The 10,376-nt window shown below is 45.6% G+C and overlaps 1 protein-coding gene across 1 annotated transcript; it reads left to right on the top strand.

Moving 5' to 3' along the window:
• The first annotated feature begins 408 nt into the window (after window positions 1-408).
• On the top strand, window positions 409-1,851 carry LOC122118563 (sperm motility kinase 2A-like). Its single transcript, XM_042692405.1, has one exon. It carries the CDS (start codon window positions 409-411, stop codon window positions 1,849-1,851), a length of 1,443 nt encoding a protein of 480 aa, XP_042548339.1.
• The last annotated feature ends 8,525 nt before the right edge of the window (window positions 1,852-10,376 follow it).

Raw genomic sequence — 10,376 nt, 5'->3', positions numbered from 1 at the left:
CCAGGCTCCTTTGGCAACAGTCCCACAGGCCTAAAAGCATAACTGCCAGTGCTAGACTCTGATTGGTTCATTTCCTCACTGATGTCCCTGGCTCCACTTGTGATTGGTTTGTTCCCCCCTTGATGTCACAGAGCATTGTGAGCAGGGTACATAAGAATCTGGTGCTCTGAGACCACCTTTGTCAGTTATAGTGGGGGAGCTTTTCCTTGTGACCCACCTGGACTAATTCGAAGATATTTTGTTACTTTCTTTGATGTGGGGGGACTGTGTTTGTGTTTCATTTCATTATTCTGGGGTTTGCATTTATTTGTTTGTTAGTTCATTTTCCTTAAGATTTATTGCCTGCCAACTTCATTTAGATCAGCTAAATAATTTTAAGATTGATTACTTTTTCATTCTAGCTGGAAGATGTCAAATTACAACAGCGACTACTTTAGCTCCTCTTCCTCCTCAGAGGAGGGAATCACCTTCGTTGGACAGTACTACATGAAGGAGATCATCGGCTATGGCAGCTTTGGCTATGTGAAGCTGGCCCATCACCGACTCACAGACACCATGGTGGCAGTGAAATTTCTCCCAAAGAAAGAACTGGAGAGCCATGACATAGAAAACGAGGTGGACATTGTTAAGAGTATACATCACCCACACATCATCCAGTTGTTCCAGGTGATGGAGGATGAAGACTGTGTGTACCTCGTTATGGAGCTGGCCCCTCGGGGACACCTCATGGGATGGATTGTCAAATCCTCCTGCCACCACCTAGTCGAGTATGAAGCCAGGAGGCTGTTCAAACAGATAGTGAGTGCTGTGCACTACCTTCACAAGAACAGAATCGTACACCGAGACCTGAAGCCCAACAATGTCCTGTTGGATGCCAATCGCAATGCCAAGATCAGTGATTTTGGACTGAGCATCAGGCTGACCCCTGGGCAGATGTTAAAGAGGGTTTGTGGAGCCTTGATATTCCGACCACCTGAAATGTTCCTGCACAAAATGTATGATGGATACAAGGTAGACATTTGGATCTTAGGCGTGCTTTTGTATGTGATGACAACAGGAAAGTTCCCGTTCGAGGGGAAGAAATTTGCCGACATACGGGCACAGGTCCTAGAGGCCAACTATACTGCTCCCCTTTACTTGTCTGCAAAGGGACATGATCTACTTTCCCAACTGCTGATTGTGGACACCAATCAGAGGCCCAATATTGAGGAAGTAATGGAACACCCATGGCTGGCTCTAGATGTGGGATTTGACCTGGTTCCTGATGAGCCACTGCCCAGCAAGCTGGACCCCATTATTGTCACAGTCATGCGCGACATGGGGTACAGCATAGCTGACACTGAGAAGGCAATCCAGGACAGAGCATTCAATGAAGCCATGGGCACCTACCTGGTCATCCAAGAAAATTTAAGAGAGAGTGCCAGAAGTGTAGAATTGAAAACGATGCCATTGGTGATCCCACCATGCACAACTCCTGTGGAAAATTACACCAGCCTTCTCCCTATACGAAGGAGAGCCAGCTTACCCACACTACGTAACGCCTTCAGTTTGTCCTCCGAATTCCAGTTGCATGGTGATGATAAGCAGTCACCTCTGAAGAGAGACCGAAGTGCCAGTCTGCCTGTCCTTCCCTTCTGCTCCAGATCCAGCTTAATCTGGGGCCAGGATTCTTTTCACTGGCTGAACAGAATAGAGCGTTCACACTCAGTGGAAAATACCCTTCCCTCTGGGCAGCCTCACGGGGAAGCCATAGGCTCCAGCTGGGATAATAGACAGGGCTGGCGGAGGATGGCAAACAGGATAGTCATCATTTTTCGCAGACTCTGCTGCTGTGTGAGGGTCCCAAAGTAATAACCACATCTGAAGAACAAAGCTGTCCCAGAGAAAGGGGTGTGGAATTCTGAAACAGCACAATTGAAAGCCACCAGACTCAGACCTTTGGGGTGACTCTCACTGGGCTGTGAAAAAGCAGAGAGGTGTGGAATTGAAGAGCTGCAGGAGGGGAGGGAGTTGTGCAGGGAGTTCACACTGCTGTGTACCCAGCATACCCAGCAGAGGTCTCAGTCCAGCACAGCCAGGTTGTGTGACAAGTGCTAGGGGATTCTCCAGCTGGGATTCCTTCTGGTGAAAGGACAGCTGATACTACGCTGGTTTTCCAATGCTGAAAGGTAAGCTGAAAGGGGGCTTCAAGCTGCCTGCACCTTCTGAGCTGCGTGGATCTGCCTTGATCCCTTACTTCCCACCTCTCTACCTTGTTCCTTCGACCATCCCTACTTACTCCCTATTACTCTCCTACTCTTTTTCCCCTTTCCCTCTTCTCCATCCTCTTCTCTTTCTCTTCCATTCCCTCTCCTTCCCTCCCTGAATCTTTTTTGTCTCTTTCTCTCTCTCTGCTTCTGTCTCTGTCTCTCTGTCTTTCAGTTTACATGCTCATGGCTAACTAGTGTTTCACCACTTGAGTCACACCTCCAAGCCTGCATTTTTTTCTAGTTAATTAAAGATGGGGTCTGCCAAGGTTGGCTTTCACTTTGACTTTCATCTTCTGGGTGTCCACTTTTGGAATAGTTAGGATTACAGTCCTGAGCCAAGTACAACTGCCAATGCTTTTGACTTTGTTCATCTGGTGTAGCACAGGTTGGTTTCTCTGATGTTATTAAAAGCTATTTGTGTACCTTTGTGAGGGACAGCTGTGTGAGTAACCCTGTAAATATTGCTGGGGAAGGAAGTGGTAGACAGATGTGCAGAATGGAGAGGAAGAGAAGGACATGTGCACCGTATAAGAGTGCACTGAGTGCTGGTATATCTTTGTAGAGATTCTATGAGTCCCCCAAGAGGCCCCCAGCCGGCACTCTCTCCCCAGAGCACCAGGCTTTGGCTATGGTGCTTCCTTTCCCCTGGCATCTTCCATGTAAAGGCTTTAGGCCTTATGGAAGGTTGCATGGAAGATTCCCAGTGAGAGCCATTGGACATGATGGCTATGTGGAAGGAGGAGCCCTTTGAGTGTCGCTTGCTGTGGCTGTTACAAAACCCTGGTTTTGTTGCTCTGGGAGGTATTCCTGGAGTTGGGTAGCCCCATCTAAGGTCAGTGCAGCACTGGCCAGCCACATTTCTGAGCCACCTCCTGGGGACAGGCCTGTGACTTGACTCTTGATGGACAGATTCTGTCTGGACACAGTCACTGGCAGCCCTCTGGCATTTCTGACACCACTCATGAGCTTCTCCAAGGCCTGAGATGCCCTCAGAATGTCAGAGTATTTGCATGATAAAGGACCTGTGCACCTCTGTTTCCTAGTGAAAGAGCAAGTAACTCCCCTTTGCAAGATTGATTAGCAGCTTCCTTCTCTCTTTACCAAGATGTCTCAGAAGCACCCAAGCAGATGGCTGCTCAGGAATTCCTTTAGAAATAAGCCTTCTACAAACCGAACATAATGATGTAGAAATCCAGTGTGCACATAGGGAATTAGGAAGGAAAATTTGTACTCTTCCTTCAAGTTCAAGCCTTGATGCAGAGCTAGATGGGTCAGAAATGGTTTCTTTACTCCCGATCTCCTCCCAGTGACACAATGGCTCCTTCTTTGGCTACGTCTAAGTTAGCCAGGTGACAAGACCTTGCTGCCCTGAGGGCTGCAGCTGAGAGCTGTGAGAGTGAGGGACTGGGCTTTAAGTCACATCAGTGGCTTTGGCTTCAGAAGCTAGCTCCTACTAGTCCTAAGCAGCAGATTGTGGCTTCCAAAGCATGAAGTTGTGTGGTTCATGGTGTGGTGGCATATCACCTGTAGTTTCAGAGCTACATAGGTGGCCCAGGAGGCAGATTATAGTCTGAAAATGTCCCCCTCCCTGCAGGAAAAAACTTGAGGCCATAACTAAAAAGTAGCTTAAAAAGGGTATAGGTTGGGGAGACATAGCTCAACTGGTTTAGCTCCCACCTAGCAAGTACAGGGCCCTAAGATCAAACTCCAGTATTGAAAAGAAAATGTTAAAGAGCATGAATATGTGACTGTCAGTCTCAAGTTTCCTGCAAGATGAGAACCCTCGTGCTCATCTCACAGGAGGTGGAAAGGATCACATGACTTACTGTATATTCTAGCTTAGTCCTGCTCTTTACACACGTTTGCCATTAAGAACATGCTTCAAAATTCATTTTCCCCCTCTCCTCCCATTCAAGATGGTGCTTATAAAATACCAAGGAGTTCAAAAGCTTCCCTAGAACTGTCTGCCAAAATCAGGAAGAGCAGTTGTTCTGTGAGAACCTGATTCTGAGAGCCCTTTTCTCCCCAGAGCTCTGAGTTTTCCCGTGTTTTGTAGTATCCCTTGTGCTTATTGGCATTTAGTTTTTCCTGTTCTTTCCTTGAGATTTGATCCCATTCATGTTTATGAGCAAATAAAACTCGGATTGCTGATTGGGGGCTTGGGATCACCGCTGTCTTGGGGAGGGATGTCTTAACTGAACCTATCCCTCTTCTTCCATTTCCCATGACTTCCAGTGCCTTTTCCTGCAGAGCAATGAGCAAACGGGAAGAAAATGTGATGACAACCACAACCTGGCCTTCCTTGCCTAGTCTCAGTGCCATCATTCCTCCATGACACACTGTGGCAATTACAGTCACCAAGGGTCAGACCAGATGCTGGAAACAATTTGATAATGTTTTCATGTCCATTCCTACGTGGGCACATGGGAATAAGAGACAGCCTTTGGGGGGAGGCGCACATGAACTCTGGGGTGTCCCAGGTAAGCATCACTTGTTTTCCTACAGAAAAGGCTGATAGATACACACAAGGTGCTTCAAGGATAGGAGCCTGTGGGATGTGTGTGGTGCCCTGTAGACCTCCCTCTGTAGCAAATATATTATTTTTCAGTTCCTGCTATGGGATTGTTTTTTGTGGGCTGAGAGGGTTTTGGTGGGTTTGCGGGGTGGGGGGAGGTAGGGGACAGTGGAGAGGATTCCTCAATGGAGCTGCACTGGGTGGGATTTCAGTGTTGGGTTGCACTATGGAGACATTGTGGGGGAAGGGCAATGTGCCCCTTGAGACTGTGGACAAGCTTGGCTGTGAGCCAAGCAGGAGGCAAGTCATTTTATGATTCCGTGCCAGTATTGTCTCAAGGGGCCAGATGAGTTCACTCTCCAAAACTCAAGTCTACTTTTGACTTTTCAATTGACAGTATGATGCACATGCGTGCTAGTAGACTCCTAAATGTTTCTCGAACAGCTGGAGTGTGTTTGGCTCAGCAGGTGAAGGCACCAGGACCAAAAAGTGGCCTAGAGGATGTAGCTCCTACAGGTTAGCAGGAATGTCACACAGACCCTAACACAGACCCTAGGAATCTAGCCAGCAGGACGGGAACATGGATAGAGGAGAGACCTGGAAGAACTCAAGAGCAAGGAGCCAATGTGGGATGGAAAGGCTTCCCAGAGGAGGAGCAGGTGAGCTGGTGTGTGCGCACCATCTCCATGTGTGAGATTGAGGGGCGCAAGGCTTCAGGCAAAAGGGCTTGGAAACACAGGTGGGGGACCACGAGGCGAGGGTGACAGGGACTGTGGAGGGGAATCATGGGAAAACAGTGGGAAAGGGCTTTGACCATGTGTGGCAGCACACTTGTTGAATAAGTGTGTGAGGGAATGGGTAGGCCTTCATTAAGTGAACATTTACTGAGTGACCATGAGATGAGAGACGAGGTTACAATCAAGCATGGAGAATGAGAATACCCAAACTTACAAAAGTACTATATAGTATATATGAAAAGGAAAAGATGTAAGCCAGAAAGAATGAGTAGGATGAGTGGTGGAAGTACTCTGTGTGTGTGTGTGTATGTGTGTGTGTGTGTGTGTGTGTACGTGTGTGTACGTGTGTGTGGGTGTGTGTGTGCATACATACTTGCAAAAGGTTGCATTTTTGAGCAGGGTACCATAGAGTAGACCTCTTTGGCAAGGGGGGTTTGGGGAAGGATGGGAGAGTGAGCAGCTGGGTGTCTGGGGAAGAGCATTCCAGGCAGTAGGAACAGCAATGCGCCCCAACCTGGCACAGGTTATCCTGGGCTGCTGAGAACCAGCACGAATGCCATTGTGGCTGCAGTGAGGAATCCTGGGCTCAGTGGGGAGAGACAGGACCAGAGAAGGCACAGGAGCCTCTGGGCAGCACAGGCTCTGCACACACGCCACCAAAGAAGGACTGTGAGCAGAGGGCTGACATGCCATGCTTCAACAATGTCCTGTGGTTCTGTCTACTCTAAAGCCACATTCCTTAGTCTTCAAATATGAAAGGCTGTGTGTAGTATTGGTGTTTCTGTACCTGTGCTACTTCATGAAACTGAGTGTCTTACAATTCCATCCATAGTGTTTGAGTGTTGAATTGGTTACTTTCATTTTCTTTCTTTAATTTTTGTTCCTCATTGCTGCTTGAACTCAGGGCCAGAAAGTCATCCCTGAGCATTTTGCTCAAGGCTAGAGCTTTACCACTTTGAGCCCCAGCTCCAGTCCTGGTTTTCTGATGGTTATTTGGAGGTAAGATTCTCATGGACTTTCCTGCCTGAGCAGGCTTTGAACTTCAATCCTCATGTCTCAGCCTCATGAATAAGTAAGATGACAGGCGTGAGCCACTAGCACCAGGCAAATTTTGTTTCTGTTATTTTAGGCTAAATAATATACTACAGTATGTATGTACTGTGTTTTTATTGGTCCAGTTACAGACACTTGAATGATTCCCTATCTTTATTGTGAGTGGTGCTACAGTAAACAGAACATGCACGCAGATTAAAAAAAAAAAAGTAATCTATGGCTGGCTGCTGACAGGTCATTGTTCGAGTCTATCCTGTATAGGAAAGTGCATGAGATTCTTCTCCAATTAACCACAGAAAAGTTGGAAGTGGAACTGTGGCTCAAGGAGTAGAGCACTCCTCACCTTAAACAGAAAAGCTAAAAGACAGTGCACAAGTTGAGAGCTCAAGCCCATATGATTTGCTTGCACTTTCCCGTGTGCATGTGCACATACATATATACACACAGAATAGTATCCTGTGGGTTGTGTTTAAAATGATGATTTGGGGAGGGGAACGGGAGGGAGCATGGGAAGACCAACTAGGGACAGAGGGACAGGGCCTCATTTGCTGTGGTGTCATCTAGCTAGAGAGAAACAGTTCTCTTCTGGACATGGAAGATTACCAACCTATGGTCAGCACTAGTCCATGGTCAAGTCAACATTGTTCTCTGCATATCAGAGAGAACCTGTAACATTAGTCTCGTTGACTTTACATAATCATTGAATCCATGGTGCTTCAAATGACAGCTTTCCAATCTTTCTTTTTTTTGGGGGGAGGGGAGGGGTCCGGTCGTGGGGCCTGAACTCTGGGCCTGGGCGCTGTCCCTCAGCTCTTCAGCTCAAGGCTAGTGCTCTACCACTTGAGCTGCAGCGCCACTTCTGGCTTTTTTCTTTTTGCTTATGTGGTGCTAAGGAATTGAACCCAGGGCTTCAGGCATGCAAGGTAAGCGCTCTACCACTGAGCCACTTCCCAGCCCTTTCCAATCTTTCTTAAGCCTGAAAAATTCTCCTTTGTATATGTGTATGTGTATGTATATGTGTGTGAAAGTGAGAGACCATTACCAATTTCTCCATTGATAGACACTTAGACTGATCCATACCTGATAATAATAATCTCAAAATAGATATGTCTGCAGATATCTCTTAGATGTGTGAATGATGTAATTGAGTTTATTTATTTAGAGACCTTCATACTGTTTGCCATACTGGTTCTATCAATTACATTCTGTCCGACAGTGTGTAGAGTCCTTTCTCTCTATATCCTTGCTAGCACGTGTTATCTTTCGTTTGTTTTGATATTTTTTGGTAATTTTCCAAAATAGCTAGACACTGGAAATTTTTTCATGAATTTGTTGTCTATTTGCATTTCTTCTTTTTATTAATGTCTCCCTTTTCTTTTTCTGGCCAGTCCTGGAGCTTGAACTCAGGGCCTGTGTGCTGTCCCTGAGATTCTTTTACTCAAAGCTAGCACTGTACCACTTGAGCCACAGCGCCATATCTAGCTTTTTCTCTGTATGTGGAACTGAGGAATCGAACCCAAGGTTTCATGCATGCTAGGCAAGCACTCTACCACTAAACCAGGTTCCCAGTCTTGTACAGTTACTTAAAGATAATAAAAACATAACTAGGAAAAATGCCATTTTCTTTCTAGGGCCATTAATAGTTCTGTGCTGTATCATAATGGTTAGTAATGACTTATTAAAAATAACATCCTGTGAAGTTTTTTATTTTCAGTCATTGATAAAGGTAACTGTTTCATAAACGTATTTGGGAAATAATGTCACTGAATCTTTAAAAAAAGTAAATGAAATAAAACAAAATATGAAATAAAAAACATTGCTGCAGGTAAACTCATAAACACATAGAGTCCTTTACAAAGCAATGGCAGATAGACACAAACTGGTAATACTCAGCAGTAGCCAAGGTAAGATCTTGCTCCTTTACACCTCATGGTCTCATCTCAAGATTAATACTTGACATCCTTTTAAAATCCTATTGTGCCAGGTGCTGGTGGCTCACACCTGTAATCCTAGCTCCTCAGATGACTGAGATCTGAGGTCCCAGGTTCAAAGCCACCCTGAGTAGGAAAGCCCATGAGAAACTTATCTTCAGTTAACCACCAAGAAACTGTAAGTGGTGTTCTGGCTCAAAGTGGTTGAGTTTTAGCCCTGAGCAAAAGACCTCAGGGATAGTGTTCAGGCCCTGGGTTCAAGACCCACAACTAACAAAAAAGAAAAAAAAATGTGAACATCAATTTGGTTTAGAAATAACAAATAATTTCAAATTGACTACATTTAAATTCCAAAGCAAATGACCACCTTTCAAGAGAGAAGGGGGAGGATCTCCAGCCACCCTGACTCCAGAGGCCCTGAAATGAGACATAAGAACCACAGCCACTATAGGATGTTATGTCAGTGTTAGCTCTACTAAGTTTCAGAGCCCAGTTCTCAGCCTCACTGTTTAAATATTCAGCAAGAACAAGATCACGATTTGTTTTCCATGCAGTACTTAGAAGTAATCTCATTCCACACTCCTAAGCACCATGAAGACATCTCCAAGAAATAAGACCACACAGAGGCTGTCAGATGGCATTGTATAGAATGAATTCAACTCCAGGCTTGAGGGACCATACACTGCCACCTGGTGGTCATAGGTAGGCAACAACGGACTCCCCGGAGGACCTGAGACAGTGCCTGGCACAGGGCTTTTGGTGTGATCTGTGGTGCTGATTTATGAAACCCTTTTCTCCCTGCTCACCCAGCAATTGCAGGGACTAGTGTTGCTCTGTTTAAGCAAGCAAAAATTGTAAAACTTATTTTCCTCCACTTGAGACACTAGCAATCTTTCGTATGTTACCACATCTTTTATTTACTTATCCTGAGCTCATATGTTTATTCAGCAAATATTTTCTGATTGCCTCCTAGTAGTGTGCAGACTGTTCCTGGTCACTAGCGATGTCTGTAGGAAAAATAGACATAATCTTTTTTTTCATGGTGTTTATTTTAGGGGTACGGAGGACATTTTAGTAATTATGGTTAGAGTTTACTAGTGGCAATCATCACCGTCAATATGAAAAAGAAAGTATGCTATTCTTTCCACAAGGCCATTCTGGTACTGTGTTTGATTCTTTCCCTGTGGTTGATTTTTGGGCTTAAACTCAGGGCATGGGTGCTGTCCCTGAGCTAATTTGCTCAAGGCTAGGCCTCTGCCACTTTGAGATACAGCTCCACTTCTGGTTTTCTGGTGGTTCATTGGATATAAGAGTCTCACAGACTTTGCAGTTTGGGGCTTGTTTTGAACCTTGATCCCCAGATGTCAGCCTCCTGAGTAGTAGGGTTACAGGCATGAGCCTCAGGTACCCAGCTTAAAACCTTATTCCTGGATTTTTGTTTTGTTTGAGGCCTGGACTTGCTGTGTAGCCCAGGCTGGCTTTGAACAAAATCCTCCTGCTTCATCTTCCTGAGTGGGTGCTGGGACTGTTGGTGAATGTGGCTAGGCCCACTTCTATTCCTGACACTTTTTTTTTTTTTGCCAGTCGTGGGGCTTGAACTCTGGGCCAGGGTGCTGTCCCTCAGCTCTTCAGCTCAAGGCTAGCACTCTACCACTTCAGCCACAGCACCACTTCCAGCCTTTTCTGCTTATGTGGTGCTGAGGAATCAAACCCAGGGTCTCATGCATACAAGGCAAGCTCTCTACCACTGAGCCACCTTCCCAGCCATATTTCTGACACTTTTAAGACAATGTTTCATTCCTTCTATCCTATTTTTAGTAATAAATCATTTAAGAGTAGCATAAAATTAAACATCTTTTTTTTAGTACTTTTGATTCCATGATCTATAACT

The sequence above is a fragment of the Dipodomys spectabilis genome, unplaced genomic scaffold, assembly GCF_019054845.1.
Source record: "Dipodomys spectabilis isolate Male_0828 unplaced genomic scaffold, ASM1905484v1 ptg000155l, whole genome shotgun sequence".
Taxonomy (NCBI): Eukaryota; Metazoa; Chordata; class Mammalia; order Rodentia; family Heteromyidae; genus Dipodomys; species Dipodomys spectabilis.
Note: the sequence above shows the minus strand (reverse complement) of the source record. Positions and strands in the feature narration are given on the sequence as shown.

What these genes read in the sequence shown, in the direction of transcription:
- LOC122118563 (XM_042692405.1), top strand. Translation starts at nt 409, where the DNA reads ATGTCAAATTACAACAGCGACTACTTTAGCTCCTCTTCCTCCTCAGAG.